Source organism: Cygnus atratus, chromosome 10 (assembly GCF_013377495.2).
Source record: "Cygnus atratus isolate AKBS03 ecotype Queensland, Australia chromosome 10, CAtr_DNAZoo_HiC_assembly, whole genome shotgun sequence".
In the NCBI taxonomy this organism is placed as follows: domain Eukaryota; kingdom Metazoa; phylum Chordata; class Aves; order Anseriformes; family Anatidae; genus Cygnus; species Cygnus atratus.
In genome coordinates, this window is record NC_066371.1 from 5,906,859 (window position 1) to 5,932,805 (window position 25,947).

Genomic DNA, 25,947 nt, shown 5'->3' on the forward strand with positions numbered 1-25,947 from the left:
TAGTGCCAAGCAGCCATGTGCAACAAAATTGAGCTACGAGCTCCTCCCAAGAAGAGCACGCACAACGAGAGTACAGAAGCAAATACAAAATGTTGGAGTTCAACTGGTGCTCGAGAAACACCAGACCTTTGTCCCTGAACAACATATCTGTTGCGCCCCCTCCTTTTTGGAAGCTCATAGGGAAATACCATATGTCACGCAGGATTTATTACAGACTCTCGCTATATGATTAAGTTCCTTCTCTGCTTCAGGCAAGGCTAAATTAATTTGACTTTAAAACAAAGCAAATGTTAGTCTAATATGCGCATGTGTTTTTGCTCTTCCCTTAGAGAGCAGGTCCTGCATTTTGCAAGCAACTGAGATTCCTTTCTGAAGCCTATAAGCATTTTGATTGATTAATCACTAAGGATTTATTGCCTGGTGAACAAATGATGATGTATTATCTAAAAGAAATGGAGCAAGCAGCGTCTGTAGAGATGTGTGTGATGACAAAACACTGAAAATGAGGCTCACATTTGTGCAAAATCATATTTATTGTTTTAACCAGTATTATTTACATAGGAATGCACATAGAAGGAAACAACCTGTTTTCATTTAATTCTTGTTTTTAAGGGTAACTGAACTTACTATTTTAGCCTAAGGAGACATCCTTATTCATATTTTGGGTAAGCATTGCTTAGAAGTAGAAACGCTTGACAAAGCATGGTAAAAATGGTCAGTACTTAATCACTCTAAACTCAGGGTACCAGCTCATTGGGTTTTTGTGTTGCACTGATCATGTAACCCTAATTACGACCCTGATTTAAAACTTCAGTTTCTTGGTTATATGAGTTATCAGTTAAGTGTTAATTATCCTTAACCTATACAATTTACTGAAGCCTTTAGGCTCTATTCTTTAGATCCAGAGACAATAGGGAAAGTCTTTTTTTCTGGAGAGTAAGCTCTCTCTGTTTGAACTGTAATATCTACTTTGTCATCAATTTAAGACAGGAAACTCTTCAAGTGGAAGTTCAAGTTCTTATCTCCATATCCTGCACAGAGCCACCATGTCTTCCCAGGAAGGCAAGTAGAAGGAGCTGGGTTCCACTGGGGTACTGGAAGCCTGGCCCCCACTGTGGCAGCAGTGAGCACAAGGGTGTTCAGCAGCATTAGAAAGAAAAAAAACAAACACCGCAGCAAATGCTACGATAGCAGCTAAGGACCCAAGCTGGTATCTCTGCATGCCACCACTCTGTGCTCCATACTGATATTGGCTTGCTTGGAGGTAACCTGCAGATCTGTTCATAATTCTGCATTAACACAGAATGCTTATTACCCTTTGGTACTACCACATTACAAATAAATAAAAACAGAAAAGCAGCAGTACATGGGTTTTGTGCTTGTTTCAACCTGTTTGAAGATGACTATTTGAAGTCCAGGGGGGCATTACAGGAAAATCCCCAGCTACCCCAAAACCTATAATTAACCCAGGTAATCATGTCAGGACATGTACTCAGTTTATTTTTAAATAGACATGAGAAGAATTTATTATGAAACACCTGCAGTTATCCTTATCACATGATTTTTTATAACAAATAATTTTAATGACAAAAATTATGTAATAGTCTTGACTGTAAGAAAACACTTTTCAGGTGTAAAACTGTAAGGGAATGAAATGTTCTCTGCAACATTAATGGGCTTTCTTGGACAAGTTATGTTTCAATGAAATATTAATTCTTGATCATTTGTCATGTGTTAATTAACAGAATAAGCTATAGGAAGTCTAGATTACCATGCAAATGTTAATTAGGTCATAATTTATGTTAAGCATTTCTAAGTATAGGAGCTCCAGAATCTCATTTAGCAGCAGTTGAACTTTAGAAATAACTTGCATTTGCAACAGCTATTTTTCTGTTTAAATATGACAGTTATCATGTTTTAATAAATACTAAAGGATCAATATTTAAATAATGAAGATATTTAAAATTGTGTAGTCCTTTCTTCCCCCTCTACCTGAGGTCACACCTCTGCTAAAAGTTTATAGTTTGTTCATCCAGGTACAGTGAAGTTGGGAGCAGATGGCGAGGTCACTTTTCAGTGCAACAACTCACAGGTACCATAGGAAGCCTGGGGAAGAGCTAATGGCTTTAATTTATATCAGAGCCAAAACAGACAGCCCCTCAAAGGCAGGGATGCCAGCTCATCAAGGTGCTGTTGGAGCACACCCTGTGTACAGTCAATAGCAGCAGCAATGACCTTTGGTAGTTCACCATTTGTTTTTAAGAAAAGTGGCTCGCTGTGGCACTTGAGATAGAGAAGGTGGCTCAGGAACATGAGAATCCTTTTCAGCATTTCTCCTGCTCCCTCAGGAATTGGAAGATTTAAAGAAGTGAACCACAGGATGCTCCTGTCCAAATCTGAGAGTCAAGAGCATCCTCTGACCTCAAGCTTCATTGCACATTTTGTGCTGTTTACAGGCACAGCTCCTGGCACTGGTGTTCTGTCAACTGATTAAGCAGGAACTGCATCCAGCCCAAGCCACACATGAAAATATAGGCGGCTTTTGGGACTGTTGATACTTACTGGTCCATTACCTGAAAACACCCATATGCTGCAGCCAGTTTGAAGCAGTGGAGAAGCTGGCTCTGCACTGGTATTTTATGTGGAACAACTATTGAAATAAACAGCTGCAGTGACACACTGCAGTGGGATGAAGATAAATTTATTTTTCTATTTCCACACTCCCACAACTTTTACACCTCCCCACACAAATCTGCCCAAGCTGCTTCCACTTGGTTGGTATTATCAAACGAAGAAAAATAGCATTGAGGCTCGAAGGGAATACCAGCACTGACTCCCCCTGCTTCACTTCGAAGGCCAACATTAATTATTTTAATTTGTTGAACTGCTTTTTAACTGAGTTTTTTTTTCCTTCAGGTTTTGTTGTCATTGTTTTGTTTTCAGGAACAGAAAAATCATTAAATAATATAAGAGTTAACAAAACTGATGCAATCCCATTTCAGGCCGTAATGGTCAGCTCTATCTTCTCCAAGATACTTCCAAAGCAAATAACATCAGGTTGGAAAAATCACAGTCCAGCCATAACATCTGACAAATTGGAAGCTAGAAAAATAACAGCTTGGAAACAAATTCAGTAGAGAAGGGCTAAAGTTAAATAATAAAAAAGGAACAAAACTTAGGATCCCTGCCATGAAAGAGGCAAAGTGGGAATAGCAGGAGACAGAGAGCAGCAACAGGACCAAGAATAATCAAGGACACTAAACCAAGATTTAAACACTTCATTTCCAGCAGGAACAGATAAAGGGGAGGAACACAGGAAAGTATAAAAATAGCTAATGACATGGAAAGACCAAGCTGACTTATTTACCATTCTTCATAGTGCAATACTAGTGAACAGCACTAAAAGATGTGACATATGAGATTGATTTAGTTATTATGCCACTTTAAATATTACCTCTATAGCACACTCACTAGTATTTTACTCTAACAAATCTGTGCACTCTTATGCACAGTGATTACTTAGTTCTAGGTCACTATACGAGCTTGAGCTCTACTACCGAGGGGAACAGAAAAGAGAGGGGAAAGCAGGAGCCCATTTCCCAGTGCTGCAAAGGAAATAACTTGTGTGGCCATTGAATCCAACACCAGGTCAATGAGCCACAGCACTAGCTGGCAGCAAGGTCTGAATGCCAGGACATGTCTACTCTACATCGGACCTCAGTCACATGGTCTGCTCAGGAAGCAGCAATCCTCGGTGAACAAGGGATGCTTTGTGAGCATGCCGCACGTGTAGATGCATAGCTGCTGGTCACCAGAAGCACTGAGCTCCCATGGACGTTTAGAAGTGTGAGCTTCTCCTTTTCAGAGAGTTGTGTTTAAGTATTACTGATGGTATGTGTACTATTAACTGGAGCAATTTAAGCCTCCCAACTCTGAGGGAATTCCCTGCTCCATGTTTTAATTATCTTTTTTTTTTTTTTTAAAACAGAACACAATTATTAGTAACTTATTTCAGTGGAGATGAGCTACAATGTCTTGCTCTATTTTTGGAACATCATTTAAATCACTTTGTATACTACAGCAGTGTTGATCTCACAGCATCTTAAGCCAAAATAGCTTTCTTTCAACACTGTCTATACATTTTTCAGTGCAGAGATACAATCAATACAAGCAAAGGAGCCTGAGGAACCAAAGAGGAACAAGAATAGTTTTTGTGGAATTGATGTTGCCATGCATCCATTAGCCCCACTCAGTAATTACAAAATTAAGTGTCTGATTGCTCCCCTCTACTGAAGGTCACCCTTAAGGCCCTAACGTGGGACATAGACAATAATTAAGTGCTCACTTGACTGCTGCCAGGGCATGGGCTACAAACACCAGCAGAAATCCTAAGTCTCTGACTAGTATGATAAACAAATGCATGTGCTTCTCTATAGAGAATGCTTCTAAGAGCTCCTAAGCCTCAGGTTTATTACCACAGTTTGTAAGCCTATCTCCCAGTCTAGTGCATATACTTCACCTTAATAACATCTTCCTTCTTGCACAGCAGTACAGTTTGTTTCAGATTAATAAACCAGGGGCACTATGCATACTCAACATGCATAAGTTTAATATTAAATTTATATTAAGTTTTAGCTACACATTGATAGGGGGTTTTTTTAATAATCATTAGATTGATGACAATGTCTGGGAACCACACAAAACATACACATATGCAACTAAGATAATAACAGAAACATTAAAATATTGATTTATTTTTTTAAGCTAAGCACCTAAAAGGATAAAAGAGTTTAAAACTACCCTATATCAAACAACAGAGCCCCAAAAGATTGCAATGACCAAATACATGATGATGCTGGAGCAACACAAACTAGCCCAGCTAGGGCAGCAGGACACGAAATATGCACACCAGTCAGATTAAGCTAATATCTCCTGATGCAACTAGTCACTTCAGTTTAAGCAAAAGTTATCTGTTATGCTAAGTACAGATATTTGAAGGTAGTTTCTAAAGAAAGTCTTTCTGTCCACAGTCATAGAGAAATTATAATAGCATATCAGACCAACTGTTACATCTAATCCAGTATTCCAACAGCAGCTAAAGTGGCTTGGTACTTTAAAAGAGTACACAAAGCACTGTGGGAATGAACCACATGAAAGCATGTACAGCACAATAAACAGGAAATAAATCTGCTGAGGACAGACCAAAAAGGCTATTAAAATGAAAACAAGCAGTTTATAGTTGATGCAATAGAGAGAAGGATATGAGAACAGCGGGAAGACGAGGTACAGGCTAAGGAGAGACTTTGCCTCATCTTTACAGATGCAAGGACAATGTACAAAACTTGTGAAGACCAGACAGGTAGAAATAAGTGGGACATGAGACAAGAGCCTGAACAAGGCTTCTGACTGAGCATGTAAACTGGACTGACTGCATCTTAGCTCATGCAGCAAGATTTAGAGGTGGCCTGGATGACACAACCTGAGGAGCTGAAAATGACACATTGCAGGCAGGACAGAGTTCTTCACAGTAGACAACAATATTAAAGGAGATTGAGCACAATAAGGAATCCTGCTTTAACCACAAGAAGAACCTTGCTCTAGCTACAGTGGGTTAAACTCAAAAGCCAAATGTCATGGACATCAAGCAGATTGGAGCACATTTTCATGCAGGCCTGATTAGGATTTGCAGTAGAGAGAAGTTAAGAGGTAAATAGCAAGATTACATTGTTAAAATGAGGGTTATAAACTGAAAACAACACCGATGAAAACATTTGCAGATTTATTCAACTATCATCTAAATCTCTAGTCTGTTTTCTGAATCCCAGCTTGTTGTTGATTTGTAGTTAGCATAACACATTGTGAGGTGGTTCTGAAGTTTTGGCCTCTTCTTCTTTAGGAAAATTGTTACCTTTCTTCCCTTCTTGACCACCCAAACATCTTTGCCACCTGTAGACTTAGTTATGTATTGCTCACTCCTGTGGCACTAAACAACAGTCATCCTGATACAAATTTTTGGCCTCAGTGGAAGAGGTTAATTTTGCCCTGGCTAAGATGAAATTTCCCAATTAAACATCTACTCCTTTCTGTGACAGATCACTTGACTCATCTGAAATCCCTCATATGAACTATCAATGAAATTAATTTTGTAAGAAGTTCTACAGGTATTTTTAATGTATAGTCCTAGAAAACAGTTCTCCATTGATGCCAAGAGTTTTGGGCAAGACTTATAAAATGTCATCGAATCAGCATGGTCTTTCTTAGTGCCCATGTTCTGCTGACAAAGTAACAGTATGATGAAAACTCAACTGAGTGCCAACTGCCTGTTTTGGCAAGATTTCCTCCTTCTCTACATGAGTAGCAACTCCTTCCATCACCTTTTCCTTGCCAGTTTTGGAGTCTGAGCTCCAATGTTAGCAGCACCGCATCATTCTGGGAGCTTTCAGAAGCACTGCCTGAAAGCGCATGGGTTCACTCGCTCTCCCCCACCTTCCTCCCCTGCAGCTGAACTCAGCATTTTGAATCCATCTCCTCCTGTGTAGCCACATAGGAGTGCCTGGGACAGCTTCTCACCAGTGCTTCTGATTGTGCATTGCTGTCAGATGCAGGAAGCACCTTTAGCATATCCACCCCAATATCCTAGTGTGCATTTTAGTGTTACATTGCAGATAAAGGCTGGGTGCCCTACACCTTAGACAAGCAGAAAAAACCTCCAAGAAATACTAATACTCCTATGCTAAAAAAAGTAAAAATAATGCAAATGACAGTCAAACCCACTAATGACAAATTCTCAAGAAATGTAGAAGTGACAATATTTCACTACAGAAATGTCAGGTTAGCTGAAATATCTACATAATTTTTAATTTGAACTTTCCATAAGGGTTTTCACATTTTTCCTCAAATAGAAGTCTGACAAGAACAGCCATAATCACAAACAAGTCCAAATTGATGCCAGAAATGTAGTCTTGTTTGCAGGTGATTTACTACAGCAGCATGTGAGTTAGATACAGAGACAAAAACAAATTAATTGAACCAGAAGCATTTCAGGAAGAAGAAATCTGAGTCATCAGGTTTTAGTAATCAAAAAAGATTAATACAATAATATTCATTACCTCTACCAATAAAAAGCAATCCAGAGAACTTCTGTCCCTTCAGAAAATGAACAATTCATGAGAGTCTCAGAAATGATAATTAGTATTAATTTAGGTGATTGTACACTCAGATAAGTTGTACATAAAATGGTTCCAGACTTTAGGGGGAACAGCCATCTACATACACCAATTATAAAATTTTTAAAAGACCTGAAGATAAGTAATTAATTAGGGGAATGCAGGCAATAAGGGGATTCCAGTTCCAGAAGCTGGTGGCAGTGCAGACAGGAGCTGTGCAGACATTGGAAAGAGGACATGGGACAGCAGGAGAGGAGTGAGCCCTCTCTGCAATGCTGGGCTCGACAGCTCCATGAGCAGCAGAGATCAGCTCAGCTTAATTGAATTAAGCACAGTGACTAAAGCTAATGGGGATTTTTTTATTATTATTATTTTTTCTGGTAACCATTTAAAAAAAATCTAATACTATTGAAGCTTTTGAGGATAATAGCTATTTGGCAGCAATTTTACAGGAAAGAGTTACTGAGGATCAGGTCAGTTCTTGGTCAGAGGCACAAACAGACCAGAGCAGCCTTGTCAGGGCACTTTCCTGGACCCTGAGAACCAAATGAGAACACAAAGCTCCACAACTCATGTCAGGACATAACTCTGCATTTCCCATGCTCTACATCCCCCAGCCCAGAGGCTCTTCTACAACAATTCATGGATTTTAATTTGTTCCATTCTCTATTAAAATGTCTGAAGGACATTTCACCTTACTTCAAAGCAGATATTTTTAATTAACTGTTTACCAGCCAAGTCCAACTGTGAAGTGTAACTACTGCAGCTTGAAAAATAATCACTCTAAATAGTTTCATAGATGGGAAATGTCTAAGTCAAAATGTGAGTTGCAAGGATGAGCAAATGAAAAAGATTTTAAAAAGAGGCCTCATGATGTCAATGAATCTAATTTACTATTTCTTTGTAATACGTGTCCTTGCTCATGATGAAATTGCTCAACACTCACCAGTCAAAACAAGTTTTTGCTTTCTGTTTGAATGGCTAAAGACCTGTCTGGGCTGCAATTACAAACCATTGTCATGATGACATGAAAACGTAATGTTACAGTTGTAACAAAAGTAAATCTAAAGGATTGCAGTGTTTTAATATTTCAATAAGGTTAAAGCAGGAGTGTTAAATTATTTAAGTTCTGGAATAAGATATAAGCACTAGAGCAATATTGCATCCATACTCATGTATCTTTTCATGTGAAGAGGTGATATCTACGTGATAAATTGTAGGACTGAGGTAAATTAATTTTCTATGCATTTTGATCACAATACCCTCTCCTGGCCTACTAATCCATTTCCCAGCAGACTTGCTCTAGCATCCCAAATCACAGAACACCTTCATTGCTGCCATTAAAAACAATGTTTTATAGCCTACCTCATTTTCTCCTCACAGATGTGGAAGTTTCTTTCCTTGAAAAATATAAATTAAGTTACAGAAATGCATTTTGATGAAACCTCTATATCCTCCACTCCCCCATATTATACAGCTATATAAGAGACTTAAGAGAAAGCATCTTCAAATACTGACAGCTGGGTGAGATGCTGCGATATCTGTATGTTTCTGTGGTGGCAGGGGAAAAATGAATCAAGAACAGATGTATAGTTCTTCAACAATGATGATTTAATATTGCCAATAAAGAAATAATATGTATCTATATATAAATCCTGGAAAAGCACTAATAGTTAAACCTAATCTACAAATGTGCTCACAGTTTGACATTTCCAGGCTATAGACTATTACACAATAAAAATGCTAATTAATATATCCATCACTGCCAGAAGAAGTGTGATGAAACCAAAATGTTTGGCAAGCTTATTGTAAAGAAAACCTGTTACTACTTCAAATCCCCACTCACTGCTAAATACCGTATCTTTATGCCCCATCCAAAAATACAGCAGCAGCAGCTCAGGGCACCCATGCAGCACTGGGGGCTGCAGGAGCAGCGAGGCACCGGTCCCTCCTGGGGAGGCCACAAGCATCAGAGCGCAGCACACCAAGGTGCAGGGCTGGACAAACCATACACTCCTGAGCATTATTGAGCAGATTACCCAGAGGATTAATTATGTAGATTTGAAACTTCTGGATCTTACCACACACACAAGTGTATAGACTCAAAAAAACAATGAAAGAAATCCATATAATAGTAGGGAACGTAAAGCAGAAAACAAGTTGGCTTGCAGTAAAGTTATGGATGTGTATATGAGCACACACCTCAAGCACACCTTCCACCAATTTACCATGGCTTTGTTTGCAGCATGAATTGCACTTATATATGTTTAAATATGGATAAAAAGTCATGGCACACTTAATGACACTGAGTATTTTTGGCACTTGAGTTGTTACATACTTTTGAATTTCTTACAGGAATCAATTCCAAATGTAACAAGAAAAGTATTTCTAGAGAAGTAAAAAAGGCAGGAAAACTAATATTGCTCCCAGGCTTCACACATTTGTCCTTTATGATTTTAAACACTTCATTTAAAAAACACAATTCTTGTAAGCACTGAGGCCACGTATTTCCACCTGGCAATGCAGTGTAGGGATTTTCTGCTGTCCCCTACAAAGCCATTCTCACTGGTGCTTTGGCACATGACAAGCACCAGGTACTGCAGCAAGCATTTATTTCCCGACTGGCATTTATATGCAACCAGAAATACAGCCAACCCCCAAACCCTTGAGACTATTGGAATAACTGACGGCAAGTCTTGGTCAGCTGATGGGAGACATTTACCACCAAGTTATCTGTAACAGTGACTAAAACCTTGCCTCTTTGAACATTCCCACCACAGGCTATTTTGAGAGGATGAGAAATAAGGGAAAAGCAAAGGACAATGTTCTGTGAACAAAATAGGGCCAGAATCGAGCTCTGTAAGCCAAAAATGCATCTTTGCACTACAAGATGAGGTAACACACAGAGGCTTGTGCCCACAAATATGCATCACCAGGAACAAAAAGGTTAGGTGCACCTAGCCATATGAACAGACACACACATTTTGGGAGATGATACATTGCCACCTTCCTCTACCCTCCTCAGTGAGTAAGGAAAGGAAACATGTAAAGTTATAATAATAGCCATGAATAAGGAGGCTTTTCAGTAGAACAAAATTAAGCCTCCTTTTCTTACAGCATCTTTCCAAAACTTTGTTACACAAGAGGGAGACACTTCAGACAGAAGAGGTTATCCAAAACTGGGTCAGTTATTTAGTGGGAAGTAATTACATTACAGACGTCAAAGTACTCAGAGCACTAGAGCAAGATGGAAAATTTTCATCTTTTTCCTGTTACAAGATGCGCATTTTTGTTCTTTTGACATTTACATGCCACGGTAAAAGCAACGAGAAAAGAAAAAGGCAGACAGTGATATAACCCAGCATAAAGACTCGCATTCTTATGTCAAAACTGTTAAAGAAGCATCAAAAATCAGCAACTCTGCATCATGACTTACCATCCTAAACACATTAATCAGTGTTTTTAACAGGATGATGGCACCATTACTTTCTGTAGATACAATTCAGGGGACATTTCTCAAAACTGCATTGCAATGTGTTCATTCACAGGCTTCATATTAGAAATCTCCAAAATTTATAACTACAATTCTACGTAAACAATTGGAAAAAAAATTCAGGAGCTGCTTGTTGCTTACTGTGTCACAATTCAAAAACAAGGACGTGAAAATACAAAGAAAATCATAATAGTAAAAAAACCTTAGACATGCTTAGTTTTCTAAGAAACAAATAATCAGCTCTGTCAGCTATGAAATGAATCTACATTTTCTATTCAATATGATAAAGGGCCTTCAAAAAATTAAAAAGAATAAGTGTTTTACACCCCTATTCAGTTTTTGCTGGCAGGAATCTGGGGCTCTGCAAGATATAACAGCACCTGGTTGTCCATTGAGCTAGGCAGCAGTACAAAAAGACATCACACACAAGTAAGCTGGCACTTGTACAACAGTCACAAGACTGCAGAAATATTGCACTTTGTGCTGCTGAAAACCAACCCTCGGGCTTTGCACTGTGCTGCTGCCTGGCCATGCTGTCGGCTCTGAACAGGAGGTCGGCTGGATCAAGCTTTCTCCCCAGGAAAGGAAAAACGCAGACAACTCAGTAGCACCAGTGCAAGACAGATTCCAGCCCATGGTCTGGATCAGCTTCCAGGGACATATCCAAAACACCACACTGCTGATTATATTCAGCAGAGATGTTGAGATGTTTTCATTTAGTTTATCAAAATTTGGATCCTGCCAAAATCGGTACATTCCCAACTTTTATTTTTATTTTTTAACTGACAAGACTAGGCAATTTCACCGAAGGTCTTGTCTGGCACATGATCCCTATTTAATGTACTGTAAATATTCTTATTTAAAATACAATACAGTCATTTATGACTCCCACTACACTCCCTGCGCGCACACACACCCCCTCCCAGAACTTGTCATGAAAAAGGCATAAGTAGAAACAGTTTAAATAACTGTTGGATTCAATTAATATTAGAGTACACAGAGCATCAGTGCTGATAGATGATTACATTTTCTCCAGAAGCAGAGAACAGCAGTGCTCTGCAAAGCAGAGCTGAGTTTACATAAAAATGACAAAAGCAGATGTTATCACTTAGATAAAGACAACATTTCTAATACCAAGCCTCAGTTAAAAACAAGAAAAACATCAGAAGCATCATCTCTTTTAAAATAGTGAGATTTCAGCCTGTTCCTTCAAGGACAGCAAAATAACTGCTACAGCTGTGCATTGGGTAAAGGAGAAGGGGCACTGGTCTCTGACATGGATAACTACATCACCCTGACAAGTGAAGCAGGCTCATGAAATCAGCAAAGATCTTAAAATGACAGAACAGTCAGCTAAACACCCCGGTAGCACCATAGACATCAGTTCCCTGTGGGCTCCTGCTTCTTTTGTGAATGGAAAAGCAGAGTCCAGGAGCAGTGCCATAGCAGATGGGAGAGAAAAGCCTGATGTTTCACCTCTGCTTTCCTGATTACCTAATTATTTATTCAAAATGGATAACTCAGGAAATACTGGAAGTTACCCACCATCTCTACCAGCAATATTGTAACACCACAGCTCTACTTTATGTGAGAAAGGAGAGGGGTCAGTTCCTATGGCAGAACACCGATTAAAATCAGTATCTCTAACCAGATATAATACCAAACACAATTTAAGGAAAGAAGCAGTACCTTCTCCTCTAGAGTTCATTATTATCATTATATAATCTGGCCTTTTCCTTGCTTTTCTTTTAGCATTTAGAAATCAGACAAATCATTTCAGGTTTTGTTTTCTTTTTCTTTTCCAGTTAGTAAGGAAAACAATTAAATTGCTCTAAACTAATTTCAAAATGTAAATACCGCACCGAACCAACATTTGATATCTTGCTTTGGCTGTCAAATAAAAAAAATTCAATTATTTACACTGCTTTACTCACACAAAGGAAATATTGCTTTCAAAATGCAGTGTTACCCTGTGCATTCCTCCAACCTAGGAAAATAAAACAATTGTCACAATAGAAAAAATTTGCTACAATTCCTTAAGCACATAAAAGCTCATAACTACAAGAGGTTAAACCCAGTAAGTTTTAAATTAATTCTGCAATACAGATGAAATCAAGTCCCAGTTTAATTCTCAAATCCTAACAAAAGCCTCCTAATGCCCTCTGCAAATTAGGCAGTGGCCATCAGCTGAAGCTCAGCTGCCCCTCTCATTGCACAAGAGAAGGATCCTGCAGAAGAGGATCCCTTGCCAGGAGACCCCAGTCCAACCAGGTGGCCCCAACATGAGCTGGGATATAGGATTCCTGCTATGCCTCTATGAGAGCATGAAATCCTGCCAGGAAACAAGACAGTACTCAAATACTCAAAAAGCTATAAAACCTCCAAGCCAAAACAGGGGGTAAATAATGTGGAAGACCTTTTCCTAAGCTCATAGATTTTCTATGGCCCCAACCAGTGAGAAACAGAACCTCAGCAGGAGGCTCAAAACCCAATGGCAGCAGCCAGAAAGGGTCTCCAGTGGGGAAGGACATGCAGCACCCTAACAGCACCCCAGCCTTAGCCAATCCACCCCCACCTTTGGCTGGGCCAAGCAAGACAGCCTTCAGGGGTGCTTTTCCAGCTAGCAGACCCCCACAGCACCATGCTCTTGGGGACTGATCTTCCAGGCCTCTCTCCAGAGCAATCCACGTCTTTAGAAGCAATCAAGAGATTAAAGTGGTTTTTTTTTGTTGTTGTTGTTTTTCCAATTGTGGTAAGTGAAGTATTCTGAATTTTTCCCCCTTATTAAAAGAAAAATGACATGATTTATCTTGCCACAGGTTTTTATGCTGCTGTAGCCAGCCTGCAAGCATTTTAAGATAACAGCGTGCAGTTAACAAGATTTGCAAGTCAGACGTGTTATAAAAATACACTGAGTTATGCAGAATCAGTGTTACCCCGCCTGTGAAAGATTGGAAGCATCGCACAGAACTCTGGTGGGAAGCTCAGCTTTCGAGTGAGAAACACACTTAAAACAGAAGCCTTTTTGTCCAAAGACAAACCCAGCCTTATCTCTTGAAGGAAGCAATTAAGCAAAAAGCAAATTCCACATTGAAGCAAATACAGCAATGCCCATCTGCGCATGCTGAGTCTGTGGTTCAGCTGAGAATAGGGACACGGAAAAAATCCGCTGTGCCTTTACAACTTGTTTGTCAATTGAGTAACAGTAAGCAAACATGAAGGCTCTTTACACCTCACAGCTGGGGCAGTCGGATAGATTATAGCTTAACTACCATGAAGGTTTAAGCCAGCATGAAGTTGGCTTACACTGAAGCACTTGATTTCATGAAAAGAAGGAGCAAAGAGCCTCCATGATCCATCACCCAGCTCGCAGAAACGCTCGTACTTGCTTGCCAAGCCATGCCAAGGATGGAGCACCAGGGATGGGATGCCTGCCCTGGGTGCCGGGGGGGGAGGTTAGGAGGCTGGTGTCTCTGGCAGCCACCAGGCACTGCCATAAACTCACTCAAGGAACAGAACAAAGCCTCCATTATTTGAATCTCCACTGCAATATATATACACACACGATGGCAATCTCTCAGTATCTTCATGTAATCCAATGTTGAATTCTGTGCAAGTACTGCACAACTGTCTCATGGCTGGACATGAAGGAAAAAAATGAACAGAAAAGCAGGTGTTGGTTGGGTACCCTGCAAAACTCTGCTCTCTTTATTGCAAATGTTGGTGTTCTGGAGATCTGTATGTGCTATCAGAATACTGAATAATCCCCCCCCCCAAGGGATTTATGAATTTTGTTCATATGTTTACTTAGTTCTGAGGTAAAACATGGACAATAAAACCTTTCTTTAAAATCAGACAGAATACAGTTTACAAGAGGACCTCCAAAACTTTAGGTACTAAGCATACAGCACACTTCCATTATACACAGAAAATTTTGTTATATTTACATATGAAAGCAGGATTGCATTTTAAACTCTGTATGAATTTCCCCTAACAGACTTTGATTCATAGATTCTACCAGGACTAAGGGATTATCACTTCTCACCTGTTAAAGAGCACAGCCTCTCAGAGGCAGGGAGCAGCCCACTAAAGACACATAATCCTTATCAGAAGAACTTCGGCATAAATTTGATACTGCTTTGTAGTTTGTTTCCATCTCTAGACACTATAGATTCCCCCTATTCCTCTGATAGATTAGAAAACAAGAACATTAGCAAGTAATTCAATTTACATAAGAACTTGGTTCAAGGGGAACTTGCATAGCCTGAGCCTTAGAAGAAGAGTACAATTGATACAAAAGAACCGCTTGATACCCTGCTGCTCATATAAAGCACATCATCACGAGATATCATGCAGCTCAAAGCCAATTCAAATCCAATCCAAAAAGTCAAGGTACGCTTTTACCAGGGGAAACCATGAAGTGACTCACACTGAAAACAGAAATCCCCTTCCCTCTAATTCGTGCCTATTTTTATTCCCAGCATTTGAGTCTGTTGCTCTTTTAGGGGTGGAGATACAATGTGCACAGCATGTTCACTATCCTGCTCCCAGTCAGGGTATCTTCAAATTCCTTTTACAACATTGTCCCAGCATTTCCTCTTACTATCCTTCAAGTAGAAAACTCAACAGAGCCCACACTTATCTTTCAGGACTCAAGAGTCTAATCAAACTCATAATAAAGCTGGATTACAAATAAAAACATGAGAAAGATCTAACAATCACTGTCAACTCATTCATTTCCATGAGTTACCAACAGGAGGAGACTGGCACTAAACAATTACTCAGTTCTCTCTTAAGGGATAAGAAAAATGCAGAGAGTTTCCAACCAAGACACTGAGGAAGATGTATTTCACCTCCACAAGATTGACTGAAGTATCCCACTTGGCAGCTTATCTGATGCACCCAATGCACTGTGACATACTGGGATATGCATGCTGCAGCATCACTAATGGGCGTCTGTTTGCCATGAGTCCCGTCCTCCTCCTCTGCTGCGGATACAGATGGGTGTTAATAGAGGAAAGGTTCTGCCATTGAGTAGCCTTGGAAAAGTCAGGAGGTCCCATGGGCACTTTTCGAATTAGCAGGGGATACCTAATGTCTTACGATTCCAATAAGATTTAAAAAAAGTAAAAGAGGGAAACAAAGTGTTGCCTTACTCTTAGGTATTTAATAAACTCATCTCAGGACTGCTATCTGTGGTGTTTGGGCCTCATTAATTTTCTCTTCCAAAGTTAGCAGACACACAGGCTTTTGTCTATTGCTGTCATCAAGGCATTTGCATGCACTAATCCATGACAAACGGTTTCATTTGACGCACATTGGATTTCCTTGCCTGCCAACCAGAAAGATAATAGAAATACCAAGAGAAGCTAAATTAAAACCAAAGGAGTCATCTATTTGTTGGAGAACTTGAAACAAGGTTAAAATAAACACCACCTGGGCAGCTGAATTAATGGAGAAAAGGCTGAGGTTTCAGCCATGGAAAGCCAGTTTCTAAAAATGCATCTTTTTTTCCCCACGTCATTAAAGCCTCACAAAATACAATATTACTACAGAAATAATTATACTACAGATGTGGAAGCCAGCTTGGATGCTATCATTCTGTCAGATCCTGCACTGGCACACTGAAAGCAATTACAAACTCATTCAAAGACCTCTGTTATCTCCAACTCATCTCTCGAGTTCCCATTTTCATGCACAATAGTGCCTTTTGGCTGACCACCCACCCAAATTTAAAGGCATCCCATGGAAGTAGCCAAAGAGAGGAACTTCATGAGTTAATAACATGCACATCATTAGTATAGCCCTGGTAGCTTACAGACTTAAGCAAGATTTTTAGATCAGGGAAATACATTCTATTAGAACAGCAGACAGTTGATTTTACGAAAAAAGGCAACTTCTGGAAAAATAGGCCTCCTTTAAGTTAATTGATGCTGCACACTAAAACAGGAGCTGGTACCAGCTGGAAGAACACACAAGACCCTCTCTGGGTTTGTGTTGGCATTGGATTTGAAGTCTGTGAGGTCATCACTTTTTCAGAAAGAAGTCACTGTTGGCATATCTGAAAATATGCTTCCAGACAGGATTTATTCATTTAACAGGGTGACTACTTGTTTTAGTTGGCTGCTGGGATAATGGAGAAATTTTATGCTGATAAAAAAAGTTTATCAAGAATGTCAAGGTAGAAATGAGGAATGCAGAAAGACTAGTTTTCTTTTTTTTTCTCCCCCTTAGGTGATTAGACAGTTTCAGCTTAGGAAACCAATTCCTCAAAAACCTTAAGGTTTCCGAATTCTCCACTCTGTTCTGATTTCACTATGAGAACATGAATTAGGCTAGTGTTCAAAAGCTTCTGAACAGTAAAATTAGCTGTTTTTTGTGTAAATATAAAATTAGTTGATATTTAAATGTGTAAATATATATATTACTGTATCATAGCCATAAAACAATATATTGCATTATAATCATAATACTTCAGTGTATTTTACTATAATTTTCTTATACAAAGCACCTTCAGCCAAATCCCAAAGCTGAGCTAGTTTTTTTTTTTTTTTTTCTCTCTCACAAATGCATTTTTCAAAAGGAAGTTCTGAACACTACCTTACCTTTAAGGTCAGTGTTTCTTGATCTCAATTCTGTTTTGTTTTGGATTTTATCTAAATTCAGAATTGTTCAGAATGTGATCATTTACTTCTTAATAGGTTTGTATAGGGAAATATATACAGTACTAGGTAAATATCCATCCATGAATCTGTACAGAGCCACAGCTGCTATTGATGACAACTGTTCAGCATTTAGGGAAAAAGGCCCTAAACAATAAGTTCCCTTCATTTATTCACATTCTTTAAAAAAGTAAACATACAAATCAATGAAACTGATTTTCCAAATAAATTATCCTTGCCTGCTCCCAACCACTTAATTAAACACAATTAACTCTAGTTTGTTTTGGCAACCAATTAATGTCATGATCAAATATAAATAGACTATGCAAGGAAAGATTATAATTAATAAATCCTTAACAATACAGTAAAATTACACTGAAGCTTTGCTCGCCAGAAATACTTAACGGCATTTTTGAAGAGCATTAACGAGGACAGTAAAAAAAGATAAAGTTTTATCAAAGTGTGTACAATTAAGGTCCTGAGGCTCTTGCCTGCACTCAGACTGACCTATATAGCCTGCCGGCGTTATTTACATTAGAAGTTTCCAAAGCCCAGTTCCCCACTTTCAAATAAACTCGAACAGTTTATCATGCTGATCATAGGTGCTTCCCAGTCAAGGAAACTTTCACTTGCGTGAAAGTTAACTACAGGATAGATTTTTACTCATTGTGTTTAATGTATTTGCCATGAATGCTCTTGATTCACATTTGTCATCTACAGAATCCAAACTATTAATCCAATTGGATCATGTGAGAGAACAGATTAAATGCATATTTTGACCTGAATGAGCAGCTCTCCTAAATAATACAGGAGCAATGATTCCCATTTAATCTGCGTTTTAGCTGCCTATTTGTATAGTGTCAGGATGCGTGACATACAAATAAACCCTCAAAGCTCAGAGGAGAAATATTTAGACATAATTTTTAAAAAAGACCAGCATGCATGACTGTCAGTGTTAGCTGCTGGTGTAGAGCAGTCTTACAGATTACATGTAGCTCAAAGTCAAGGCACCACAATAAGAGCACCACTGAGCAAGTTCAGCCATCTCTGACTACAGATTGGCCTTGTCTTGCTTCACTTGGCCTTTCTCAAGGAAGTGACCTCCAAGCCTTGGAAGGAGAATAGTGCCCCTTTCAGCTAGACCTTGCGCAGTGCAGAACCTGCCCAGTACCTTTATGGACTGAGCTGCAAGAGTGCTGAATTCTGAAAAAAAAGCTCAAGATCAGGAGCTAATGGGTGTCTACCACTAGAGTGCCAGATGTGTAGATCACTCCAAGTATTTAGGACTTGATTCCAAAAATCCTGATTTACTCACATCATCCAAAAACTAGTAAGGTCCTCCCTTCCTGCAGTCAACTCACTTCCCCAGTATAGCTTCCCTCCTCCCTCTCCAAACCCCTAAGGGAAAATAAAGATTACAATAGAATACTATGACTATTATCGATTATCAAATAATAGCCACAATGATCCTGTCACTGAAGACATTACCTTCCAAGGACAGCTAAATTGGTTTCTTCACCCAATGCAAAGGAAAAGGGGAAAACCACTGTTCTGGAAGGGACACGGAAGGCACATGCAAGCGAGAGATGTCAGATAAGTCTTTTAAATAGAGCACAGAAATATGAGTCAGACACATACATGGGGCTTTGTAACTTCATTCAGCTTAATTTACACCCCCAATTCCCTACTGTGCATCATTGACTGAGTCTAGTAAATTTAGAGTCCAATTGTGCTGCAGTTGTAGCTGACCCTGCCTAGAGCACAATGGAAAGAAGTCTCCCGCACTGCTACTATGCAAAAAAAAAAAAAGTTTAGCTGGAGAGAGCTGCTCTATACAGAGCATCTGGAAATAGCAAAAATGCTGAATCCCAACAGGAAAATAAATCTTTCTCACAGCAAAGGTTGATTTCACAGCAGCACAGAAAAGAAAACATTCAAAGAGAAATCCAGAGATTGTAAGAGGGATAGGATAAAACAGTACGAACCAATGGGAGAAAAAGACGTCTGTCTTATGAGGAAATGCACTTGGATATTGCCTTTTAAAATATAAATGAGTATTGGACTTAAGTAGGCTAATCATTAAAGGCAGGTTTCTGACATTATCAGCAGAAATACTCCAGTGCAGAGCAACCTATATTGCCATTGGGGGTTATATTTGTAGGTGCCAACTTCTCCTTGGAGCTCATCCATGATGGTATCAATTCTCACGGTCTTTAAAACCACGACGGTGATCTACAAATAGTGCAGAGCACTGAGAGGTCCCTCCATGACTCACCACAGCCCCGGGGCTGCTGTGGGAGGGGAAGGCACCTGCTGGGGCCACCGCATTCAGGGAGGCTTTCTGGTCCCAGCTCCCCCAGAGCAGTTCCCACCATGCAGATGACATACCTTGCTCCTGCCTGGCCACCTGCAGAGAGGTCCAAGGGGGAGCTGAAATGGCACAGGCAGGGGGATCCAAACCTGAGCACAGAAAAATTGCAAAAGTTGCATGTGCAAGAGACACAGCCTCCCTCTTGCAATACTACCATTAGCACCCTAGGCTTGGGCTCTTGCACAAGACAACACAGCGGTGCTTGCAGCAACTTGTGGAGCCATGCTGTGCGCAGCGGGCAGCTTGGTTCACACCACACAGCGCAGCCACGCTGTTCTTCACAGCCAATCAAGCTGCAACACCTGCTCCCCTCAGCTTGTGTTGTCTCCCCAGATCAGAAGTAACAAGGTGTCACGTTCAGCATTGTGACCGGTGACACCTTTCCTCCATCCGCAGCTGAGCTACACGCTGGTGAAGGAGAGAGGTGTCCTCCTGCCTTCGGCCCTCCATTGAACTCCGCTTGCTGCCTGGCAGTGCTACGTACCCCCTGCACTCTACCTTAGAGACTGTTGAAGCCATAAAGTCTGCTCCTGTTTGGAGGTTTGATTCTTGAAAAGCCACATGCTACTATGCCTCTAATAAAGCCTGCTGCTGTCAGCAAGTGCACCACACAAGCTCTGCAGGCCATTCATCACTACTGGGCTGACAGCAGTCCTACCTTGTCCCAAAGTGTTGGCTTCATTACATCAGTTCTCTGCTTACACAAAACACAAACACGTTCATCCAGATATATTTCATGCATGACCAGGAACACGGTAGGTACCTCCAGGATTGCTTTACCTTGCAGTTGATGATTCTCCATTTTCAAATACAGCCTGTGAAGGCCAGAAACGTACAACAGAAAGTTACTGAGAGAGCAAAGGATTTCCAGCTAGCACCTGTGGAATACCGAGCTGGAAGCAGATTTTTCTGATCATGAACCAACCAGGATGCTGCTTCAAGTGTATTTACTGACATAAATGGCATCTGAACCAGACATTAAAGCTTATCAGTTTGTTCCTTTCAATTAACACAGCAGGAAGCTCCAGTTGTCAACTTCATGCCCACAATCTGATCTACTACATACAGGCCAAGTTGCTGCACAGCATTTCAGACACTATATACTGAAGGCAACTCACATTCACACCAAATTATTAATAGAATGCAATTCTTACTGATCACAGAAAGTGTACCCATTCATGTATTAACTACCTAGTTCTAGACCTGCTTCTATCAACACCAAGAGCAAAAACCCTGTTGAATTAATCTTCCAAATCTCAATTACTCTGCCAAGTACAGAAAAATGTTTTATTTACACTTTACTGAGGAGTGAGATTCAGACCAACATTCTTCCCAGGCTGTTTTGAACTGAGTAGCCTTGCATTTGGGGCATATGAAAATAGCAGACCTTTTGAAATGTGAAAATATGCAGTTTCCCCTCAAGGCTATAAAAATCAGTGGGAGGGCCAAGATCAGAACTAAGAAATTTTTTGCTCACAGCCACAAACTCAAGTTTCTGCAAAATGCTGTCTGCTAAGAAAGATGCTCAGAGAACTCTTAGGTTGATGTTGGTTGTTAGCTTGTGTAGAATTGTTTTGATGCCAATTTTCCTCCTCATAATATGAGGTATAGAGAATCATTTACTGAGGTGATTTTTAATGGGCACTTCATTAACTACTGTCACAATAAAAGATACTTTCATATTTACTGACTTACAATTCCAGCCATACTTGATTCAGACCATGACTTCCCTCCTCTGAATAAACCTATTTTTAATTAACATATTTGCAAATGTCAGCACTGCTATAGTAGGTACATGTTTCTGCTTGTGTCTGCCTCACATCTTTATGCTGTGCACAAGACTAACCTAGCATCCTTAATGTGTAGCCAATTATTTTGCTTGAACTTACAGGTTCCAGTATACTTTCCCATATTTTTAAGCAACACATGACCAGTGCTGTCCACTGTGATTCAGTGCTAGTTAATGGTCCTCACTGGGTGCAAGACGTCCCTAATTCATGGAACAAAGCCAGAAAAATTGCTAAGAATTGCACAGTTTAGGGGAGGGTTAATTATTATTTTTAATTTAGAAAAAATGAAACACTGCTTTTTGAATATTTTAATTTTCTTGCCAAATGCCAGCATTTACACTGCCTCTGGGACAGAGTCAATACCATCAATCAGATGATCAATGGACTATCACATGCACTCAGCTAACTCTGCAAATCACAACCTGTCCACTCTAATCCTCAGGCCAATTCAACAGCTCTACAACCATAGAGCTTCTTATAGCCTAAAACAGCCAATGTGGAATTCTACTCATTACTGCTGGTTCTTATTAAATCATACAGAAATGACATACTTCTGAAAAATGGAATTTGTTTGCACAAAGCTATTTCCTGTGAATGCTATCACACATCCTTTGCCTAACAATTTTCATCAAAATGAAATATATTCATAAAAAGCTGCAGAAAACTATATGTATTACCCAAGGGGAATCATGCAGTAATGGCATTCAGCTAGCTTACTCCCCATTAAGATCTCTGGATCCTACTGAAAAAGCTCAAAAATCCACCCTGACTACCTCACCTGTCTCAGTCAAAAGGAACAGCTATCATCACTTCAGGGTACTTAACTGCAGCATTGAAACTTTTCATTGTGTTACTAGGACAAGCAAGAATTCATGAACAGGTACAGAAAATACAGAATAATATATCTTAAAAATCAAGCAATATGCTCTTACTATCTGTGCCCTCGTGCCAACATTTCACAGAAAATAAAGCTCCAGTCAATTACAAATGCTGTCACGTACAATGGTTCATCACATTTGTTTTCAAGTTTGCACCTTCTGCCAAGTCATCTAACTGAATAAAATCGTGAACTATAAAACTGTATACGACACTGAAAGGAAGATTTAAACTTCTGTGATTGCACACCAAGTGTAGAAACTTATTTCAACCCATTCAGATGCTTGCTTAAGATATTTACAGGAGGCGAAAAAAAGAACAAGCTCAGAAATGTCTGATAATAAACTAATCTTCTCATACATTACCCTCGATTTCCAATGTTTCAAAACTGAATTAACCACAGTACTACAGATGGGTATATTCACTGCATTAATCCATTGAGTTCAGTTCAAGTTTATTATGCTAAATCCTCTCCATGAGGATTTTATCTTTTACCTGCACCTTCCTGTGCTTAGTGAGACTCTTCTATTCATCAAGTATGAGAAGCACAAGACAGGGTGGAATCTGCCTTTTTAATCACATTGTACCAAGGTAGCCCCACAATGGAGTTGAACAGCTCAGAATTGCTCTTATTTTAGAGCTTCTCATTATCTATGGAATATCATGAACTGAGGGAAAAGGTATGCTGAGCATGCTATTGATTACAGCTACATTTGCCATGATCCAATAAGTTGAAATTTCATATACCAAATATTAAATTACTGAAATTATGTACTGGTTCATCTGCATCCATTTTTTATTCACTTATTTGGCTGAACATTTTAATCTTACTTACACAGTGACTAACTAAAAGTAAATGACGCATTCCTAATATTATAAATATGAAAAATAGGGTGTGCTCAGGGACTGCAGTTGAATACATTAAAATCACTCAGTTTGCTAGTTAACATATTTCCATCCCTTTTATGTACAACCTTTTGCATTCAGTTGGCAGACTGCAAATTCATGACCTTATAAAAAACAGTCTTGATTTTCTGTTGTGACAACAGAAATTGCCCAAAATCTTGAGCAGTTTCCCTAAAGGATGCCCGCTCACTGTTACTTCCCAGGTGCCACACAATCTGAAACCGAGGTGAACATCATGTCAAATTCTACTCATCTGTCAGTGTAGTGGATTATTTCTTGAGAGACCGAAATTGGCTGCCTGGGATCAGAACACCATCAATCTTATTCGTGTAGGGTGTGGAAATGCTGCCTGAGAAAGAAACAGCCAAGCTTTCCCTCTTGCGAGCCTAAGTAGGTGATGAGGCAGCTGTAAAACCTTCACTCTATCTGTATCACATCTGAGTGAAAGATTGTCATTTTTCACATTTCTCCAACACTTGGTATGCATTCAGTGTCTTGCTGTTCTTGCCTCATAAAAGAGGTGATTTTTCAACCTTAGGCAAATGTTGCAGAGCTCTGAATCTGTCCAGCTCTCATTTTTTCTCATAATGTCACTTGTTTCAACTGATTTTGCAAAACAAGATTATATTTTCCTTTTACCTACCTGCTTAGTTGAGCTGTTTTTTCCTATTTCCTTCACTGGGGGACAGACTTAAAACACTGGCAGCATTACTCACAATAGTGTTTTAACAACTATATTGTTCATTTCTCTGCAAGTCCCAAATAAAAACATTGCCATTCAAAGACTCAAACTTCCAGTGCAAGCTAGTAAAGATAATAGCATTAATCTAATGTTTTAATGTAGCTACAGAGAGCTGATCTATGAAGGACTTAAGTTTATTTCTCTATATTACACAAATTTTATTACAAGAAAACAAGACTATGCCAAGAAAGCAAGACCTATGACTCTTGGATAAGGGAAATAGTTGGGAATCATTAGGTTGATAAAGACCTACAGTTAAAGACTTTTTGAAGGTATGCCATTAGATTATAAAAAACTCCAAGTATTAGCTGCCAAATATTAAGTGATGCATCACTGCAAGTTAACATTTACCATCTTCCACTTCTAAAGCTCTTAAGACCTCTCCCTCCTTTCTGCGGTTCTAGATCTCTAATACACAACTCATGGTCTAATTTTAACTAGATGATAATACTGCACTAGAATATGCCAACTTCTCAATTTTTAAATATGGCTCATCCTCGAAGCACAATTAACAGTTGAAAAATTAACAATTGAATTTATTAATAAAAACACAAGTACAATAAAACTAATGTGCAGTCTCTGCAGATCACAGCAGTCAAAGTGAGTTGCATTCATTGCAAACCTGAGGGTCTGACTCTGAAAGCCTTGCACATGCTTAACTCCATTGAGAGACATGCCCAAATTTTCCTCTGAGCTGCATGTCTGCAAGTTTCAGAGGTAAGCCTGTAAACCTAAGAAAAACTGTATTGTCATTTACACCAAGGCAAACACCTGACCTCCAGTGAACACTAAGGACTGCGGGAGATGTAACAGCATTTCAAGCAAGCAACCCCTGTCCAGCTTAAGTTAGATAGTGCAAACAAAGTTACCCAAAACTGTGCTGTTATGTCTTTCAGTGTTGTACACCCACTCCAGAACTGCATGAAAGGGGGAAAAAGGGAAATAGAAATAAGGACAAAGGTAGAAACTAAACCATTATCCAGAATGGGATTCCCATGTTGGGAGGTTGTTAGAAGACAAAATTAAAGGATGAATATTATGACATCAGATTGGCAAAGCGCAACACGTTAGACCAAAAAGAATGCTCTACAACATAAAGGCAGAAAACAGATAAAAGTTAAATGATAAAATGGATTTTATGATTAGTCAGTCATTTATCAAGACAGACATGAGCATGGTGGAAAGCCTGTAATCTTACAGCATCACACAGATGATATCAGTCCTACCTGGTCTGTGCAGGTGATGCTGCTGGAAAGTGTGATGGAGGGACCCCTGACAGAGCAGCATTGCACAGGCACTTATCCACAAATACAGGACCCAGGACATTGCAGAGACCACTGCCATTCTCTAAACGAAATATTAGACAGACATTATTATCCATCGCCTTGCAGCGCACAGAGTAGTCAGTTTCCATTACAACAGTATTTTTAGTTTTCTTCTCCTTTTGTTAAATGTCTTTTTTTTTTTTTACCTGGTCAGTTTTCCCCCCCATGGGATGCAATTGTCGTACAACAAAGGTCATGCCCAAGAAGGACAGTTGATGTAACACTATGTCAGCACAGAAGCCTGGATAACTTTAATAATTCAGTGGCAAAAATGAAACTGTAACAATCTGAGGACTTGGCGGGGGGGGGGGGGGGGGGGGTGGGGAACACAAGAAAATATAAACAGAAGGCTGGGAAATATTCCCACACTGGTTCGCTGCTGAATTTAAAAGCGGGAAGGGAAATCACAAGGCCAGCTAAAAACACTGTGATGTCCAGACAGCATCAAAACTACTTTAAACACATTGCAGATAGGGATACAACATTATCAGGCATCTGAGATGCATTTCAAAAATACTCCATCCCCAGTACTGGAAGACTAATACTGCCCCAGAAGGTAATTTTATTATTATTATTATTATTTTTACTTTTGTGAGCATTAATTTTTAATCATGAT

At 39.5% G+C, this 25,947-nt stretch overlaps 1 protein-coding gene across 1 annotated transcript in view; it reads right to left on the reverse strand.

Annotated features, from left to right (window-relative positions):
• Window positions 1-25,947, reverse strand: part of TAFA1 (TAFA chemokine like family member 1) — a 317,847-nt gene that overhangs the window by 188,263 nt on the left and 103,637 nt on the right. Inside the window, exon 14 of the mRNA XM_050712786.1 lies at window positions 25,233-25,353. Within this exon, the coding sequence (XP_050568743.1) occupies window positions 25,233-25,350 (118 nt within the window). The 5' untranslated portion in view covers window positions 25,351-25,353. The remainder of the gene's footprint in view (window positions 1-25,232; window positions 25,354-25,947) is intronic.